The following is a 21,953-nucleotide window of genomic DNA, read 5'->3' on the forward strand; positions in this document are numbered from 1 at the left end:
TGTTGTCAACATTCTGCTGTCAACATTCTGCTGTCAACATTCTGCAGTCAACATTCTGCTGTCAACATTCTGCTGTCAACATTCTGCTGTCAACATTCTGCTGTGTTGATCATGTTCTTAAACATATTTTTGAAGTTATTTTTCTTCTTGTTTGTCTTTTTATTCTCAGCCCAACATGTGGGTAATGCCCTTGAGCAGTAGTTACTGTACACACGTAAATAAGCTATACATACTGTATAGGACCGGTTTTGCAGACACGGAAAAAGCACTTTCAAATGGAGACTTCTGAGTGTCTATGAAACCGGTCCATAGGACACATTACCCAAGATACTTAAACATTTTTTTTAATTTAAACTGACAATATCATCATCATCATAAGTCCAAAATGGCACCCTATTCCCTATATAGTGCACTAAGATTGACTAGGGCCCTTTTGAAGTAGTGCACTATTTAGAGAACAGGGTGCCATTTGGGATGGGCCTGTTGTGTAATAAGGGAACTGAAATCTACAGTTGTTCCAGGATAATTCGGCTGTACTGCTGATGTAGAATAATTACAGGGCCTGTCTTGGCATGGTGAGCTAAGGCGCAGTAATGACTTTTCACTAAGAGATCATTTGAGGAACCACTGTTGATTTAGCATGTGCTTGTGTTTTAAGTTCAAATAAATACACAGCGCCAGTCAAATGTTTGAACACACCTACTCATTCCAGGGTTTGTTTATTTTTTACTATGTTCTACATTGTAGAATAATAGTGAAGACATCAAAACTAATGAAATGACACATATGGAATCATGTAGTAACCAAAAAAAAGTGTTCAACATGCCAAGACTGTGCAAAGCTGTCATCAAGGCAAAGGGGTGGTTACTTTGAAGAATGTCTAAATATATTTGATGAAAGAGTAGGTGTCCAAACTTTTGACTGGTACCACACACACACAGACACCGACACACACACAATATATATACAGTATATATATATAAATAACGACATGGTTGATGTTTTAAGCGTTGGGCCAGTGACCGAAAGGTTGCCGGATTGACTCCCCGAGCTGACAAGGTAAAAATCTGTCGTTCTGCCCCTGAACAAGGCAGTTAACCCACTGTTCCCCTGGGCGTCGATTATGTCGATTACGGCACCCCTCCCCGCCGCTCTCTGATTCAGAGGGGTTGGGTTAAATGCGGAAGACACATTTCAGTTGTCCCCCTTTCCCCTTTATGTACCAGATGTGTATTTGTATAGACTACACCTAATATAGAAGAGGAACTTGAATTTCACTCAATTATATTCTATTTCCTTCCATTCAAATAGCAATTCTGTATCCTGTTGACTACTTCAATTCAAAAATTCAACAACTGGAATCTAGACTTTTTTTCCAAACTTTTGACCGGTACTGTATATATATTTAAATTACATTCATTCAAAAAAAAAAGTCTGGATCGTTCTCCACCCTCTCCTGATTCAGAATATACTATTTTAATTGTCATACTGTAATTATAGACGAGGGAACTGAATATATCCAATATAAAACTAGTTGTATACCTGCAGGAATCATATACCTACCGGCTCTCTAAAAAGTTAACAATACTTTCCTGTCGATATTTTGTCTCTAATTTCGAGCAGCTGAATGCCAAACCTCACAGACAACCAGGAGAGTAAATTCAAATCTACTTTTATTCTACATTTTGTCTTGTAAGGTACATTTACACGATGTTGTACTCAAATGTTTCAGGCTATAAACCAATTCATTGTGTATTACAGCCTGATTTAATCCGACTACCAATACAAGTTTCTGTGTAGTGATAATGTAGGTCAATGTATAATCAGGGTAGGTCAAATTGGGCTCCCTGGCGCAGTGGTCTAAGGCACTGCATCTCAGTCCCTGGTTCGAATCCAGGCTGTATCACATCCAGACGTGATTGGGAATCTCATAGGGCAGCGCACAATTGGCCCAGCCTTGTCCGGGGTAGACTGTCATTGTAAATAAGAATTTGTTCGGAACTGACTTGGCTAGTTAAGTAAAGGTTAAATATATTTATATTTTTTAAATCAGCCAATAACTCAAGGAATATAAATGTGGCATTGCAAGGGAGCCGGTGTGCACCGTGACGGTGAACAAACCAATGCAATTCTACGCTCGTGGAGAGACATTCAATAATCCCTCCTTTTCGAAACGCCCTCGACGCGAGGGAGGAGGTAGGGAAGTAGCTTTCTGGTGACAGAGAGGACCATAAACGGCGATCGAGGTGGAGGCGCAGGCGGATTAGAGCCAGCGCCAGGCAGGCGGGTTGTTTGTGATTAACTGCTGCTGGGGACTGGGGTATGGAGATGTTGCGTCGCTCCTCAGTATTCGCGGCAGAAGTGATGGAAGTATTTGACCGATCCCCCACAGACAAGGAGCTGGTGTCACAGGCGAAGGCGCTATGCAGGGATTTCATCCATTCCAGGCTGAACAGGACCGGGATTGGGTGGTCGAAGCCCGAGCATCAGCTGTCGGCATCAGGTGGGACGCTTGGAGAGATCTCCTCTGTCCTCATGTGGTTAGGTAAGCACGCAGTTTGTGTATATTGGTGGGCTACTGTGCCTGTCTGAATGACAGGCTGCGTACCTATAAGGGCTGTACATCCTATTTTAGACTATGTTAGAAAGCACTTGGTAATAGATTGTCTACAATGTCCAAATATTATAAACGGAACGATAGTTTTTCAGCCAGTAATGTATGTTATAGGATGTTCATCCATAAAATTATGATTTATTTCAAGGTTTATACACATATGTCCATTCAATAGAAAATTCGGTCACAAAAACAATTGTCCAAAACCCCGTGTCTATCAAAAGTTAAGACGATTTACTGAGAATTTAGTATGTTTAGAGTGAATGGATGGCATCACAGGCATGATCAAAAAGTGGTATTTTCTCCGCGACAGAACGGTACTAACTTAAAACATCAACTGACAAGAGATATAGTAACTAATGGATGCAGATTCGTGAGTTAAAACATGAGTGATAACATTGGCTTAAATATATATTAACAAAGCTAACAGACTGAATTTCAATATCCACTTTCCGCGAAGACAATCTGTTCTTGTTTTCATTGTGTATTTCTGAGTCTTTCCCTTTAAATCGCCATAGAAACGGCCCCACTCAAAGTAGATTGATCGCCAATATTTTGGCTTCATTGCCAAGGTGCTGGATGTGAAAAAGTGAAAGCATCAATTAGATTTTGATTAATCCAACTACATTTTGACAACTACGTTTTGACATTAATTTCGTAGCACCCTCTTGAAGTGAGTTTTTCCTCAAGTCCTTTCTCCGTCAGTACTCCATATTACGGAACGAATACGGTACCGCTAGTTCTCTTGCTGCAAGGATGTACATAAATTTAGCAATTTTCCGTAGGGATTCTTTAAGAAGACATTTAAGAAAATACACTAAATTGTCAACAGTGACACTCAAATTGCCTCCCGTTTGATGTAATTAAAAACAATACTTTTTCTGCTATTTTTTACAGCAAAAAATGTACAAAATTACATGGGGGCTAACAGGCTAATATTACATTTTGGTTGGAGGAGAAACAGAAAAAGAGACTGTATGATCTGTAATCTTAATTCTGTCTAATTCAAGGTGAGAAATGCAGCATGTCCTCATTGGAAATGTATATTTTCTAGGTACCCAAACTATGATGCAAAACTGAAACCTAGCCACTCATCTCCTAGCAACAGGAGCTAGCTACACACGTTTTTAGCTAACATTGTGTCCAGACAACATTGACACTCAATATATTTTTGTTCTCAGCCATATCTAAACCATATTCAAAATGGAATTTAAGACGTACATGTATGAGTTACAAGAGTGTGTATGTAAACGTCTGACCCACTGGGAACGTGATGAAAGAAATAAAAGCTGAAATAAATCATTCTCTTATTATTCTGACATTTCACAATTTTAAAATAAAGTGGTGATCCTAACTGACCTAAGACAGGGAATTTTTACTAGGATTAAATGTTAGGAATTGTGGAAAACTCAGTTTAAATGTATTTGGCTAAGGTGTATGTAAACTTCCGACTACAACTGTATACACATACTAATTGGGGGGAATGGGAACCAGGTGTGCGTAATGAGACAAGACAGTCCGGGGTTGGTGGTAATGATCCAGTTCAGTGACTCCTAGAAGGCCGGTGACGTAGACCTCCGGAGCTGGTGAACGGAATGAGCAGCAGTACTGGGGGGGGGGATTCGTGACAAGCCAGCTATCTAAACTTGTAGTAATCATGACCGAATACCAACTGGGCATGCAGGGCATGTGCCCAGGGGCTCTTGCATCGAGTCTGTTGATCTGCTAATCTTCATCGTGATACTCCAGCCCTCGGGGGCATGATTGGTGTCACACTTTTTCCCCGGGCCCCAGCTAACACACCTGATTTAAACAAATTGCACTCCGACGACTAGAGTCCTGCTAGAGATTCACCTGGAAAACATATATATATAGTGTCACAAGACTTTATTTGCAAACTGTACCAACACTAACACTTTTTCTTTTTAAACAAGCAAATCTCTCATATCTAACCTGTGGTCGGCAAAGACAAGCGAACAGGTTTAGGTAACAAACATTGACTGAATTATAGTCCATGTGTTCATAGAGTTTAATCATGTCTACATGCAGTAGCCAGGGAGAGGTGAGGTGGGGAATGTGATTAGTCTAGACAGAACAGTATTTCTGGTTTTGCCCCAAGCACTAAACAGCTGATCCAAATGATCAACATCAACATCAAGTGTCAAAATGAGGGGGGTTGCCCTCGGTCTCATTTATCCGAGGCAGGCCTCTCCAGAGGAACACTGAGGGGGAGGATAGTGGGATAGATGGGAAGGAGAGAAAATTGACATGGTCTTATCAGTAAGGTATGGTATCAGTAAGGTATGCTATTCAATGACTACTGCTCAGCATTCAACATTATAGTGCCCTCAAAGCTCATCAATAAACTAAGGACCCTGGGACTAATCACCTCCCTCGTCAACTGGATCCTGGACTTCCTGACGGGCCGCCCCCAGGTGCTAAGGGTAGGTAACAACACTTCCGCCACGCTGATACTCAACACGGGCCCCTCAGGGGTGCGTGCTCATACCCCTCCGGTAGTCCCTGTTCACTCATGACTGCACGGTTAGGCACAACTCCAACACCACAGTGGTGGGCCTGATCACCGACAACGACGAGACGGCCTATAGGGAGGAGGTCAGAGACCTGGCCGTGTGGTGCCAGCACAACAACCTCTCCCTCAATGTGATCAAGACAAAGGAGATGATTGTGGACTTCAGGAAAAAGAGGACCGAGCACGCCCCCATTCTCATCGACGGGGCTGCAGTGGAGCAGGCCTTGGTGTCCACATCACCAACAAACTCACATGGTCCAAGCACACCAAGACAGTTGTGAAGAGGGCACGACAAAACCTATTCCCCCTCAGGAGACTGAAAAGATTTGGCATGGGTCCTCAGATCTTCAAAAGGTTCAACAGCTGCACCATCGGGAGCATCCTAGACAATCTGGACCCTCTCTTTCTAAAATTATCCGTCGCCAGTGTTGCAACCCTTATTACCAGTCTGTTCAACCTCTCTTTCGTATCGTCCGAGATCCCTAAAGATTGGAAAGCTTCCGTGGTCATCCCCCTCTTCAAAGGGGGTGACACTCTAGATCCAAACTGTTACAGACCTATATCCATCCTGCCCTGCCTTTCTAAAGTCTTCGAAAGCCAAGTTAATAAACAGATCACTGACCATTTCGATTCCCACCATACCTTCTCCGCTGTGCAATCCGGTTTCCGAGCTGGCCATGGGTGCATCTCAGCCACGCTCAAGGTACTAAACGATATCATAACCACCATTGAAAAAAGATTGTACTGTGCAGCCGTCTTCATCGACCTGGCCAAGGCTTTCGACTCTGTCAATCACCGTATTCTTATCGGCAGACTCAACAGCCTTGGTTTCTCAAATGACTGCCTCGCCTGGTTCACCAACTACTTCTCAGACAGAGTTCAGTGTGTCAAATCAGAGGGCCTGTTGTCCGGACCTCTGGCAGTCTCTATGGTGGTACCACAAGGTTCAATTCTCGGGCCGACTCTTTTTCTCTTTTTCTCTGTATATATCAACGATGTTGCTATTGCTGCGGGTGATTCCCTGATCCACCTCTATGCAGACGACATCATTCTGTATACATCTGGGTCTTCTTTGGACATTGTGTTAACTAACCTCCATACGAGCATCAATGCCATACAACACTCCTTCCGTGGCCTCCAACTGCTGTTAAACGCTAGTAAAACTAAATGCATGCTTTTCAAACGTTCACTGCCCGCACCCGCCTGCCCGACTAGCATCACTACTCTGGACGGCTCTGACTTACAATATGTGGACAACTACAAATACCTAAGTGTCTGGTTAGACTGTAAACTCTCCTTCCAGACTCATATTAAACATCCCCAATCCAAAATTAAATCTAGAATCGTCTTTCTATTTCGCAACAAAGCTTCCTTCACTCACGCCGCCAAACATACCCTAGTAAAACTATCCTAGGGATCCTCGTCTTCAGTGATGTAATTTACAAAATAGCCTCCAACACTCTACTCAGCAAAATGGATGCGGTCTATTGCAGTGCCATCCGTTTTGTCACCAAAGCCCCATATACCACCCACCACTGTGACCTGTACGCCCTAATCGGCTGGCCCTCGCTACATATTCGTCTCCAGACCCACTGGCTCCAGGTCATCTATAAGTCTTTGCTAGGTAAAGCTCCGCCTTATCTCAGCTCACTGGTCACGATAACAACACCCACCCGTAGCACGCGCTCCAGCAGGTATATCTCACTGGTCATCCCCAAAGCCAAAACCTCCTTTGGCCACCTTTCCTTCCAGTTCTCTGCTGCCAATGACTGGAACGAATTGCAAAAATCGCTGGAGCTGGACACGTATATTTCCCTCACTAACTTTAAACATCAGTTATCTGAGCAGCTAACCGATCGCTGCAGCTGTACATAGTCCATCTGTAAATAGCAATCCAATCTACCTACCTCATCCCCATATTGTTTTTATTTTCTTTCTGCCCTTTTGCACACCAGTATTTCTACTTGCACATCATCATCTGCAGATCTATCATTCCAGTGTAAATTTGCTAAATTGTAATTACTTGACCTATTTATTGTCTTACCTCCTCGTGCCATTTGCACACACTGTATATAGACTTTCTTTTTTTCTATTGTGTTATTGACTGTACCTTTGTTTATTCCATGTGTAACTCTGTGTTGTTGTTTGTGTCGAACTGCTTTGCTTTATCTTGGCCAGGTCGCAATTGTAAATGATAACTTGTTCTCAACTAGCCTACCTGGTTAAATAAAGGTGACATAAAACATTTATAAAAATAAAAAATCCTGACGGGTTGCATCACTGCCTGGTATGTCAACTGCTCGGCCTCCAACCGCAAGGCACTACAGAGGGTAGTGCGAACGGCCCAGTACATCACTGGGGCCAAGCTTCCTGCCATCCAGGACCTCTATACCAGGCAGTGTCAGAGGAAGGCCCTAAAAATTGTCAAAGACTCCAGCCACCCTAGTCATAAACTGTTCTCTCTGCTACCGCACGGCAAGCGGTACCGGAGCGCCAAGTCTAGGTCTAAGAGGCTTCTTAACAGCTTCTACCCTCAAGCCAAAAAGACTCCTGAACACCTAATCAAATGGCTACCCAGACTATTTGTAAACCGACTCAAGCTTTTATAAAGCTAGCCAGCTTCAGAATAGCTTCAAAGTCAAGCTTCATCCGTACTACGACGGTGGATATTGCTCGCCCGACCGCTTACAGCTAACTCCAGCAGGCTTGTAACTGCGTGTGCATGTCACACATGTCGAATGCCAAACTCTTCATTGAAACATTGCTGAAACAAGTCAGTGCCACATTTACATTTGTGACGAAATCAAAATGAAGTAAAGTGATCTTGCAAATTCAACAGACTATGGTGTGAAATAGGCTCTTAGAAGTGTCGTCTTTATTTTATTACTTATTGTTAATGCCTTCTTTGGTGTGCTTATTGGGTGGCAGGTAGCCTAGTGGTTAGAGCGTTGGGCTAGTAACTGAAAGGTTGCTAGTTCGAATCCCAGAGCTGACAAGGTAAACATTTGTCGTTCTGCCCCGGAACAAGGCAGTTAACCCACTATTCCCTGGTAGGCTGTCATTGTAAATAAGAATTTGTTCTTAACTGACTTGCCTAGTTAAATAAAAATGATCAACGCACAAACACATTTTCCCACTCCTATCTGTGGAACAGCTTGTTGTGTTCTGGCTATAGACATACAGTATAATCCATAGAAGGGGTTTGAACCTATAACCATGGCAATTTGACTATTAATCTCATGGGTTTATGGGTTTAATGGCTGCCAGTCTTAACTTGAATGGGAACTGCCATCTATGGATTATACAGTGTATTCAGACCCCTTGACTTTTTCCACCGTTTTTAATACATTACAGCCTTATTCTAAAATGTATTAAAAAATATATGTTTTCTCATCAATCTACGCACGTTACCTCATAGTGACAAAGCAAAAACAGGTTTTTCGAAAATTTATGAAAAATGCAAAACGGAAATATCACATTTACATAAGTATTCAGACCCTTTACTCAGTACTTTGTTGAAGCACCTTTGGCAGCGATTACAGACTCGAGTCTTCTTGGGTGTGACACTACAAGCTTGGCAAACCTGTATTTGGGGAGTTTCTCCTATTCTTCTCTAGAATGCTTGGCATTTAGGCTAAAGAGTTCAATCTTGCTTTCTTCAGACCAGAGAATCTTGTTTCTCATGGTCTGAGTCCTGTAGGTGCCTTTTGGCAAACTCCAAGTGGGCTGTCATGTGTCTTTAACTGAGGAGTGGCTTCCATCTGGCCATTCTACCATAAAGGCTTGATTGGTGGAGGGCTGCTGAGATGGTTGTCCTTCTGTAAGGTTCTCCCATCTCCACAGAAGAACTCTAGAGCTCTGTCAGAGTGACCATCGAATTATTGGTCACCTCCCTGACCAAAGCCCTTCTCCTTCGATTGCTCAGTTTGGCTGGGCAGCAAGCTCTAGGAAGAGTCTTGGTGGTTCCAAACTTCTTCCACTTAAGAATGATGGAGGCCACTATGTTCTTGGGGACCTTCAATGCTGCAGACATGTTTTGATACACTTCCCCAGATCTGTGCCTTGACATAATCCTGTCTCGGAGCTCTACGGACAATTCCTTCGACCTCATGGCTTGGTTTTTGCTCTGACATGCACTGTCAACTGTGGGACCTTATATAGACAGGTGTGTGCCTTTCCAAATCATGTCCATTCAACTGAATTCACCACAGGTGGACTACAATCAAGTTGTGGAAACATCTCAAGGATAATCAATGGAAACAGGATGCACCTGAGTTCAATTTCGAGTCTCATAGCAAAGGGTCTGAATACTTATGTAAATAAGGTTCGTCATTAGGGGGTATTGTGTGTAGATTGATGAGGGAAAACATTTATTTAATCAATTTTAGAATAAGGCTGTAACGTAACAAAATGTGGAAAAAGTCAAGGGGTCTGAATACTTTCCCAATGCACTGTATGTCTATGGTTGGATGCGGCTGTCAGTTTGCCTTTACGCACATTTCAAAAAACAATCACGCGACAAACCAAATGCTGTCCTTACTAAATGTTTAATGTGATAGGTATTCTAACATAACTTTTTTTTACACACACACAAAAACCTTTGATTAATAACATATTTAATCAGTAGTCTTCCACAATTGAAGGGGAAGATGACACAGTCTTTGCGAGACAGATTGAATCTGATTTCATTGGTCCTCAACTCGCAGCTCAGTCACTTCATTCAGGATAAATGGAGATAGCCCTGAGTTAGCCTGGCCTGGAGCAGGTTAGTTCTGAATGCAGGATAAACAGAGTTAGCCCTGAGTTAGCCTATCCTGGAGCAGGTTAGTTCTGAATGCAGGATAAACAGAGTTAGCCCTGAGTTAGCCTGCCCTGGAGCAGGTTAGTTCTGAATGCAGGATAAACAGAGTTAGCCCTGAGTTAGCCTGCCCTGGACCAGGTTAGTTCTGAATGCAGGATAAACAGAGTTAGCCCTGAGTTAGCCTGCCCTGGACCAGGTTAGTTCTGAATGCAGGATAAACAGAGTTAGCCCTGAGTTAGCCTGGCCTGGACCAGGTTAGTTCTGAATGCAGGATAAACAGAGTTAGCCCTGGGTTAGCCTGCCCTGGAGCAGGTTAGTTCTGAATGCAGGATAAACAGAGTTAGCCCTGAGTTAGCCTATCCTGGAGCAGGTTAGTTCTGAATGCAGGATAAACAGAGTTAGCCCTGAGTTAGCCTGCCCTGGACCAGGTTAGTTCTGAATGCAGGATAAACAGAGTTAGCCCTGAGTTAGCCTGCCCTGGACCAGGTTAGCTCTGAATGCAGGATAAACAGAGTAAGCCCTGAGTTAGCCTGCCCTGGAGCAGGTTAGTTCTGAATGCAGGATACATGGAGTTAGCCCTGAGTTAGCCTGCCCTGGACCAGGTTAGCTCTGAATGCAGGATAAACAGAGTTAGCCTATCCTGGAGCAGGTTAGCTCTGAATGCAGGATAAACAGAGTTAGCCCTGAGTTAGCCTGCCCTGGAGCAGGTTAGTTCTGAATGCAGGATACATGGAGTTAGCCCAGAGTTAGCCTGCCCTGGAGCAGGTTAGTTTTGAAGGATTCATTGCCATAAAAGGTGAGCCACTTTCATGTTACCGGTTATCCCGAGTTGACCAAAGTTACCTCGCTAACTCATTATACCTGATACCTCTCTGTCCCACCGCTACAGCACTGTGCTCCCAGTTCACACCCAACAAGCTGATCACTGTGTCTGCATCCATCCACACAACCAGAGACATAACTGTAAATCAACCATACACTAACACTATATACAAACAATTAACAGACCAATCAGTAATGAGGAATTGTAGATATGTTCATCATAATGAGACAGTGAGTTGTACTGTAGCGTGAGGTCATTTTTTTAAGGCAAGTCAGTTAAGAACAAATATCTTATTTTACTATTTTCGACATCAAAACCATGAAATAATTATGTAGTAACCAAAAAAAAGTGTTAAACAAATAAAAATATTTTATTATATATCCATATTATGGCAAGAACAGCTCAAATAAGCAAAGAGAAACGACAGTCCATCATTTAAGACATGAAGGTCAGTCAATCCCGAAAATGTCAAGAACTTTGAACGTTTCTTCAAGTGCAGTCGCAAAAACCATCAAGCGCTATGATGAAACTGGCTCTCATGAAGACCGCCACAGGAAAGGAAGACCCAGAGTTATAAGAGTTAACTCCACCTCAGATTGCAGCCCAAATAAATGCTTCACATTTCAAGTTACAGACATCTCAACATCAACTGTTCAGAGGAGACGGCGTGAATCAGGCTTTCATGTTTGAATTTCTACAAAGAAACCACTACTAAAGGACACCAATTAGAAGAAGAGACTTGCTTGGGCCAAGAAACACAAGCAATGGACATTAAACTGGTGGAAATTTGTCCTTTGGTCTGATGAGCCCAAATTTGAAATTTTTGGTTCCAACCGCCGTGTCTTTGTGAGATGCAGAGTAGGTGAACAGATTATCTCCGCATGTGTGGTTCCTACCGTGAAGTAGAGAAGGAGGTGTGATGGTGCTTTGCTTTTGACACTGTCTGTGATTTATTTAGAATTCAAGGCACACTAGCATGGCTACCACAGCATTCTGCAGCGATACGCCATCCAATCTGGTTTACGCTTAGTGGAATTATAATTTGTTTTTCAACAGGACAATGACCCAACACACCTCCAGGCTGTGTAAGGGATATTTGACCAAGAAGGAGAGTGATGGAATGCTGCATCAGATGACCTGGCCTCCCTCAACCCATATGAGATGGTTTGGGATGAGTTAGACCGCAGAGTGAAGGAAAAGCAGCCAACAAGTGCTCAGCATATCTGGGAACTCCTTTAAGACTGTTGGAAAGCATTCCTGATGAAGCTGGTTGAGAATGCCAAGAGTGTGCAAAGCTGTCATCAAGACAAAGGGTGGCTACTCTGAAGAATCTAAAATGTAAAATATATTTTGATTTGTTTAACACTTTTTTTGGTTACTACATGATTCCATGTGTTTTTTCATAGTTTTGATGTCTTCACTATTATTCTGCAATGTAGAAAACAGTAAACAATTATGAAAAACCCTTGAATGAGTAGGTGTGTCCAAACTGTTGACTGGTACTGTAAGTCTATACTGTAAATGTTAATACAATCATCTCAGTTTTCATTTGAAGTGTCTTCATATCCTTGCAAAGAAATGGGCAGCTTTGTATTTTGTAGTGACTGTCACATTTGTTCTGAAGTTATGGGCAGTCACAGAAAGACAGATACACATCTTGATTTTGTGTTTAGCAGAGATCTTCTGTGTGAAAAAAAAATCTTTAGGAAATACTTAGCTGTTCTACAAGTGGTCTGAGATTGTCGTTCAAGAACAAGCATTTTCAAGACCAACTTCAGTAGCAATGGTTTTGGGAAACAGCTCAGAGAGTTAACGATGAACGTAGCATTTAGATGGGTTTTGGTAAACCGGGCCTAGCTAGCTAACTTGGCTAGCTAGTTAGTGGTGTGTGGCCTAATGTTAGCTAGCTAGATAGTTAGCTAATTTGCTAGCTAACGTGTCCGCTAATATCAGTGATTACTTCACTGCACAGAAACCAACCTTAAATAATTCTTACCTCAATTTCTTACCTTACCTAGCTATTTTAGTTTGGATATTCAACACTGGTACAATATTCCAATCTCTGATGACGATGTCCTTGAAGTTACTTCTTCTTCTTGTGGCTTTCCGGCAGACTAGGCACTTTGTTGCATATTGCTGCTTTTCGCAGGTCGGAGTGCGGATTGCACATTTTGGTTAAAAAAATAATCATAAATTGCACCACCTTAAATTTTTAATTACACCACAATTTATCCCTGCACGTATACACACTTTATCCCAAAAACCAACACCCGATCCCACTACTTTGGCCCTAAACGATCCTACACCAGGCTGTCGGCCTGGGAGGATGGAATCCCTTCTCTCAAGACTTCCTGTAAACCTTCTGCACTGAAATCTCTCACCTCCAACACATTTCACTGCACCTGTATCCCTCAACTGTGGAGCGACATTCTGAACCAGCTGCGGTTCATTCACTGCCATATCTTCCTCAGCTCCACATGTTCCTTCAACTATTTCCCGCACATCTCTGTAGGACATCTCGGGATCCTTGCAACTTCAAATTCCTTTACCCTAGTAGGGCGCTCCAGGAGTTCTGTGATTTCCACCACAATCGCTACACCGCACATCATCAGATTCTTCAACTACATGTTGATTCCGTTGACACACACTTGAGACATGGCTTTTTGCAATTTTTGGCACTGTAACGGTGTATTTTACGAAGACTTACGTATCCAATCTTTACAGATACTCTTCATCAAACATCAGTAAAAAACCGACTGGCTTTCTTCCTTCTGTCCATCCACTACATGGTACGGGAAACGTGCTCCCACCACGTCTTATTCTTAAGACTTGAAACCTCAATGTCCAGCGATACTCCTGATATCACACCTTTTTAATTGGTGCCCTGCTCCGAAAATTAATGCTCTCCACTTCAGATGTCGCCAATTTATGGAGCAACAAAGCTTTGTCCTTCTGCTCTTCCGAGGCGCGTAAAATCAGAACAAAACCACTCCTGGTAACTCTGACCGACTCTACCTTTCCTAATGCATCCTCTATATATTTTGACCTCAAATGGATCTCCCCAAATATACATCATTATTAACAAATCGCACTCCAACAAGAAACCAAAGATCATCTACAACGTGCGTTTTGCTCTATTTTTCATTGTCACGGTCTTCCACTCACTCTCGACCCAGCTTGCTCAACGCACCGTCAGAATCAACCATTGTCACGGTCTTCCACTCACTCTCGACCCAGCTTGCTCAACGCACCGTCAGAATCAACCATTGTCACGGTCTTCCACTCACTCTCGACCCAGCTTGCTCAACGCACCGTCAGAATCAACCATTGTCACGGTCTTCCACTCACTCTCGACCCAGCTTGCTCAACGCACCGTCAGAATCAACCATTGTCACGGTCTTCCACTCACTCTCGACCCAGCTTGCTCAACGCACCGTCAGAATCAACCATTGTCACGGTCTTCTTCACTCTCGACCCAGCTTGCTCAACGCACCGTCAGAATCAACCAGCACTTCTACTTCCATCATGATTCCGTCAATCTGTTACTTCTCCAAACTTCTCTCCATATCCTCCATCGCCTCATCCTCGCTACCCGCTGGCATTCCGCTTTCAAAATAGCGGTTTGAACCAGTCCAACAGCTTGTTAAACAGGGCTCTTGACCCACCAGCCATCCTATTGTTACAGTATGTTATTCAGTTGCATATGCAAAACCTCTCCCGGTCTTCTTCTTGGTAAGGAATTACGGCGGCCACAAACAAACATTAGAGGTGCATGCCTTCAACTACTGTACTGGTGTGTAGTCAATCACAGTTTACAGACTAAATGAATAAAGAAACCAACATTACGAAAAACGAAACTCTCCTACCTAATCCTACCTAATCCTGTACTACTAAGGTTAAAAAGAGTCCTTCCAACAAAACCTCCCCGATAACCAAAATCCCTTATCAGCAACCATCACTCCTGTGTTCCAATGGCATGTTGTGTTAGCTAATCCTAGTTCATCAGTTTAAAAGGCTAATTGATCATTAGAAAACCCTTTTGCAATTATGTTAGCACAGCTGAAAACTTGTGTTCTGATTAAAGAAGCAATAAAACTGACCTTCTTTAGACTAGTTGAGTATCTGGAGCATCAGCATTAGTGGGTTCGATTACAGGCTCAAAATGGCCAGAAACAAAGAACTTTCTTCTGAAACTCATCAGTCTATTCTTGTTCTGAGAAATGAAGGCTATTCCATGCGAGAAATTGCCAAGAAACTGAAGATCTCGTACAACACTGTGTACTACTCCCTTCACAGAACAGCGCAAACTGGCTCTTTTATTACTTGTCATGTTGTGCGTTTTTTTTGTGGATCCCAGGAAGAGTAGCTGCTTCTTCTGCAAGACCGAATAAACAAATAAACAGCTCAATGGCAATGTTCGGCCCGACACAGTATTCAGAAAATCCATTCTGGGGGGAAGTTACGTACTGTGGTTTATTCCTTTTATGAAAATATATGCACCATTAAATCATTATACAGTATAAACAGGTTATTTAATTGTAAGACCTTTTTACAGATGATCTAGTGTCTGTAGCTTAAACTGTTAAAGAGCTGTACCATTTTAAAAACCAAAAATAGCCTGCCATTGACAGCCATGTTGTCAGAGCTTCTATGAGGGTGGAGGAGTCAGGCGCAGAGAGCAGGTTAGTTCAGAACGTGGATCTTTATTTCCTGACGACAGTGAAAACGGTCATGCCCAACACACAGGCGCATGAAAATACCAGTCCAAACACACAGGACTAAACTGTCCGGAAAAATAGCATCCACCTAAAATACCAACACCAACGAACAGAAAAACAAGCCCGCACAACAGCCAGCGGGCCTACTGTCCTTAAATAGCCTACCCACAAAACTAAACTCAAAACAGGTGTACCCAATCAACCCAAACTAACAGAAACAAAAAGAAGGGAATCGATGGCAGCTAGTAGGCCGGTGACGACGACCGCCGAGCGCCGCCCGAACAGGGAGAGGCACCATCTTCGGCGGGATTCGTGACACATGTTGTTTAATGCAATTCCAAATAGGTATAATGAACAGTAATAATGTTTGGTGGCAGGACTTGTGTTATTATCCGATCTTCCGGGAAAAAACACTGGAAATCAATACAAAAAAAATATGTTTAAGTGAAATATTAGCTTTTGTCTGAAGCCAAAAAATACCTTCTCTCAAACAGCCTTATACATACTCTTAGAAAAAGTTTAGCCCATTAATGTACATGGTAAAGTAAACATATTGTTTTCAATGTAAGACATAATCCCATTCCACTCTTTACATGAAAAAACAAGTTTACATTACCAAGTACATTAAGTAGTAGATCAATACAGGTACAGGACTGTAGTAGATCAATACAGGTACAGGACTGTGGTAGATCAATACAGGTACAGTACTGTAGTAGCAGTAGATCAATACAGGTACAGGACTGTAGTAGATTAATACAGGTACAGGACTGTAGCAGATCAATACAGGTACAGGACTGTAGCAGATCAATACAGGTACAGGACTGTAGCAGATCAATACAGGTACAGGACTGTAGTAGATCAATACAGGTACAGTACTGTAGCAGCAGTAGATCAATACAGGTACAGGACTGTAGTAGATCAATACAGGTACAGTACTGTAGCAGCAGTAGATCAATACAGGTACAGGACTGTAGTAGATCAATACAGGTACAGGACTGTAGTAGATCAATACAGGTACAGTACTGTAGCAGCAGTAGATCAATACAGGTACAGGACTGTAGTAGCAGATCAATACAGGTACAGTACTGTAGTAGCAGTCGATCAATACAGGTACAGTACTGTAGTAGCAGTAGATCAATACAGGTACAGTACTGTAGCAGCAGTAGATCAATACAGGTACAGTACTGTAGTAGCAGTAGATCAATACAGGTACAGTACTGTAGTAGCAGTAGATCAATACAGGTACAGTACTGTAGTAGCAGATCAATACAGGTACAGTACTGTAGTAGCAGTAGATCAATACAGGTACAGGACTGTAGTAGATCAATACAGGTACAGGACTGTAGTAGATCAATACAGGTACAGGACTGCAGCAGATCAATACAGGTACAGGACTGTAGTAGATCAATACAGGTACAGGACTTTAGTAGATCAATACAGGTACAGTACTGTAGTAACAGTAGATCAATACAGGTACAGGACTGTAGTAGATCAATACAGGTACAGGACTGTAGTAGATCAATACAGGTACAGGACTGTAGTAGATCAATACAGGTACAGGACTGTAGTAGATCAATACAGGTACAGGACTGTAGCAGATCAATACAGGTACAGGACTGTAGTAGATCAATACAGGTACAGGACTGTAGTAGATCAATACAGGTACAGGACTTTAGTAGATCAATACAGGTACAGTACTGTAGTAACAGTAGATCAATACAGGTACAGGACTGTAGTAGATCAATACAGGTACAGGACTGTAGTAGATCAATACAGGTACAGGACTGTAGTAGATCAATACAGGTACAGGACTGTAGCAGATCAATACAGGTACAGGACTGTAGTAGATCAATACAGGTACAGGACTGTAGCAGATCAATACAGGTACAGGACTGTAGCAGATCAATACAGGTACAGGACTGTAGCAGATCAATACAGGTACAGGACTGTAGCAGATCAATACAGGTACAGGACTGTAGCAGATCAATACAGGTACAGGACTGTAGCAGATCAATACAGGTACAGGACTGTAGCAGATCAATACAGGTACAGGACTGTAGCAGATCAATACAGGTACAGGACTGTAGTAGATCAATACAGGTACAGGACTGCAGCAGCAGTAGATCAATACAGGTACAGGACTGTAGCAGCAGTAGATCAATACAGGTACAGGACTGTAGCAGCAGTAGATCAATACAGGTACAGGACTGTAGCAGATCAATACAGGTACAGGACTGTAGCAGATCAATACAGGTACAGGACTGTAGCAGATCAATACAGGTACAGTACTGTAGCAGCAGTAGATCAATACAGGTACAGGACTGTAGTAGCAGATCAATACAGGTACAGTACTGTAGCAGCAGTAGATCAATACAGGTACAGGACTGTAGCAGATCAATACAGGTACAGTACTGTAGTAGCAGTAGATCAATACAGGTACAGTACTGTAGTAGCAGATCAATACAGGTACAGTACTGTAGCAGCAGTAGATCAATACAGGTACAGGACTGTAGTAGATCAATACAGGTACAGGACTTTAGCAGATCAATACAGGTACAGGACTGTAGCAGATCAATACAGGTACAGGACTGTAGCAGATCAATACAGGTACAGGACTGTAGCAGATCAATACAGGTACAGGACTGTAGCAGATCAATACAGGTACAGGACTGTAGCAGATCAATACAGGTACAGGACTGTAGCAGATCAATACAGGTACAGGACTGTAGCAGATCAATACAGGTACAGGACTGTAGCAGATCAATACAGGTACAGGACTGTAGCAGCAGTGACGCTGCTGATGCTGAAACCCCTTGTTAGTAAATAGGTCAAATTAGCTTTAGATTTTTCTGTCTTTTCCCGGCTTCATAAAAGAAAAGTGAATATTTCACTTTAAACATAGTTGTTTGTATTAATAGGCTCTGTTTACAGATCCGGCTATTTTACAGGCTTTCTACAGGCTAGTAGCCAAGCCTACGTGGTCAGATTAACTTGGTGTTGGAATTTGGCTCTCTGTTCAGACTCTAACTAATGGCGTGCGTTTGTGGAGGTTACCTAGGCTACCCGGTGTTGGATTGTACAACACCTACCCTCTGTAGCCTATTACCCCCCCCCCCCCCCCCCCCCCCTACTCCTCTGTATTATTTGTCTCCCCCCTTTGATGAAGAGAAGTGTACACTCTTCTGAAAGATATAGACACAGTACTGAATCCCTGTCTGAAGCCCACACACAGTAGCCTACATCACGTGATCATCTAGACCGCTGTTACTTAGCAGCAGGAACTACCTCTAAATAAATACCTTCTTACCATGGAGCAGATATTATAATCATGTCTGAGGCAGTGTCCTTAATGGCACCCTTTTCCCAATTTTGTGCACTACTTTTAACCAGAGCCCTATGGCATCCTATTCCCAATTTCGTGCACTACTTTTGACCAGAGCCCTATGGCATCCTATTCCCAATTTCGTGCACTACTTTTAACCAGAGCCCTATGGCATCCTATTCCCATTTTCGTGCACTACTTTTGACCAGAGCCCTATGGCATCCTATTCCCAATTTATTTTGTGCACTACTTTTGACCAGAACCCTATGGCATCCTATTCCCAATTTCGTGCACTACTTTTGACCAGAGCCCTATGGCATCCTATTCCCTATTTAGTGCACTACATTTGACCAGAGCCCTAATGGCATCCTATTCCCTATTTAGTGCACTACATTTGACCAGAGCCCCTGATTCAGGTGCACCTGACCTGCTGCAGCTAATAGCAGAAATGATACCAGTGTAAAGGAAGATAACTTACTGAAAGATTTGGTGCTTGAACTAGTACCTAGTGAACAGGGAACAGAGAAGTCACTAGCGTGGTTCGAGATCTGTTTTGTACCGTCTTGTCAACTTCATACGGTTGACGAATTACCACAGGAGTGGTCTATAAAAAGATATCCTGTTAAAATAGTGCTCCTCTTACATCAGAAACACACCTCGGACCAGACTAGGAAACCAAACCACCTCGGACCAGACTAGGAAACCGAACCACCTCGGACCAGACTAGGAAACCGAACCACCTCGGACCAGACTAGGAAACCAAACCACCTCGGACCAGACTAGGAAACCAAACCACCTCGGACCAGACTAGGAAACCAAACCACCTCGGACCAGACTAGGAAACCAAACCACCTCGGACCAGACTAGGAAACCAAACCACCTCGGACCAGACTAGGAAACCAAACCACCTCGGACCAGACTAGGAAACCAAACCACCTCACACCAGACTAGGAAACCAAACACACCTCGGACCAGACTAGGAAACCAAACACACCTCGGACCAGACTAGGAAACCAAACCACCTCGGACCAGACTAGGAAACCAAACACACCTCGGACCAGACTAGGAAACCAAACACACCTCGGACCAGACTAGGAAACCAAACACACCTCGGACCAGACTAGGAAACCAAACACACCTCGGACCAGACTAGGAAACCAAACACACCTCGGACCAGACTAGGAAACCAAACACACCTCGGACCAAACACACCTCGGACCAGACTAGGAAACCAAACACACCTCGGACCAGACTAGGAAACCAAACACACCTCGGACCAAACACACCTCGGACCAGACTAGGAAACCAAACCACCTCGGACCAGACTAGGAAACCAAACACACCTCGGACCAGACTAGGAAACCAAACCACCTCGGACCAGACTAGGAAACCAAACCACCTCGGACCAGACTAGGAAACCAAACCACCTCGGACCAGACTAGGAAACCAAACCACCTCGGACCAGACTAGGAAACCAAACCACCTCGGACCAGACTAGGAAACCAAACCACCTCGGACCAGACTAGGAAACCAAACCACCTCACACCAGACTAGGAAACCAAACACACCTCGGACCAGACTAGGAAACCAAACACACCTCGGACCAGACTAGGAAACCAAACCACCTCGGACCAGACTAGGAAACCAAACACACCTCGGACCAGACTAGGAAACCAAACACACCTCGGACCAGACTAGGAAACCAAACACACCTCGGACCAGACTAGGAAACCAAACACACCTCGGACCAGACTAGGAAACCAAACACACCTCGGACCAGACTAGGAAACCAAACACACCTCGGACCAAACACACCTCGGACCAGACTAGGAAACCAAACACACCTCGGACCAGACTAGGAAACCAAACACACCTCGGACCAAACACACCTCACACCAGACTAGGAAACCAAACCACCTCGGACCAGACTAGGAAACCAAACACACCTCGGACCAGACTAGGAAACCAAACCACCTCGGACCAGACTAGGAAACCAAACCACCTCGGACCAGACTAGGAAACCAAACCACCTCGGACCAGACTAGGAAACCAAACCACCTCGGACCAGACTAGGAAACCGAACCACCTCGGACCAGACTAGGAAACCAAACCACCTCGGACCAGACTAGGAAACCAAACCACCTCGGACCAGACTAGGAAACCAAACCACCTCGGACTAGACTAGGAAACCAAACCACCTCGGACCAGACTAGGAAACCAAACCACCTCGGACCAGACTAGGAAACCAAACCACCTCGGACCAGACTAGGAAACCAAACCACCTCACACCAGACTAGGAAACCAAACACACCTCGGACCAGACTAGGAAACCAAACACACCTCGGACCAGACTAGGAAACCAAACCACCTCGGACCAGACTAGGAAACCAAACACACCTCGGACCAGACTAGGAAACCAAACACACCTCGGACCAGACTAGGAAACCAAACACACCTCGGACCAGACTAGGAAACCAAACACACCTCGGACCAGACTAGGAAACCAAACACACCTCGGACCAGACTAGGAAACCAAACACACCTCGGACCAAACACACCTCGGACCAGACTAGGAAACCAAACACACCTCGGACCAGACTAGGAAACCAAACACACCTCGGACCAAACACACCTCGGACCAGACTAGGAAACCAAACCACCTCGGACCAGACTAGGAAACCAAACACACCTCGGACCAGACTAGGAAACCAAACCACCTCGGACCAGACTAGGAAACCAAACCACCTCGGACCAGACTAGGAAACCAAACCACCTCGGACCAGACTAGGAAACCAAACCACCTCGGACCAGACTAGGAAACCAAACCACCTCGGACCAGACTAGGAAACCAAACCACCTCACACCAGACTAGGAAACCAAACACACCTCGGACCAGACTAGGAAACCAAACCACCTCGGACCAGACTAGGAAACCAAACACACCTCGGACCAGACTAGGAAACCAAACACACCTCGGACCAGACTAGGAAACCAAACACACCTCGGACCAGACTAGGAAACCAAACACACCTCGGACCAGACTAGGAAACCAAACACACCTCGGACCAGACTAGGAAACCAAACACACCTCGGACCAGACTAGGAAACCAACACACCTCGGACCAAACACACCTCGGACCAG

The 21,953-nt window shown here is 43.8% G+C and overlaps 1 protein-coding gene across 1 annotated transcript in view; it reads left to right on the plus strand.

The window, feature by feature from the left end:
* Positions 1–2,250: 2,250 nt before the first annotated feature.
* LOC120053331 (bcl-2-related ovarian killer protein homolog A-like) overlaps positions 2,251–21,953 on the plus strand; it is a 48,360-nt gene continuing 28,657 nt past the window's right edge. The window contains exon 1 of the mRNA XM_039000457.1: positions 2,251–2,545. Within this exon, the coding sequence (XP_038856385.1) occupies positions 2,323–2,545 (223 nt within the window). The 5' untranslated portion in view covers positions 2,251–2,322. The remainder of the gene's footprint in view (positions 2,546–21,953) is intronic.

The sequence above is a fragment of the Salvelinus namaycush genome, chromosome 9 (genome assembly GCF_016432855.1).
Source record: "Salvelinus namaycush isolate Seneca chromosome 9, SaNama_1.0, whole genome shotgun sequence".
Lineage (NCBI taxonomy): Eukaryota > Metazoa > Chordata > Actinopteri > Salmoniformes > Salmonidae > Salvelinus > Salvelinus namaycush.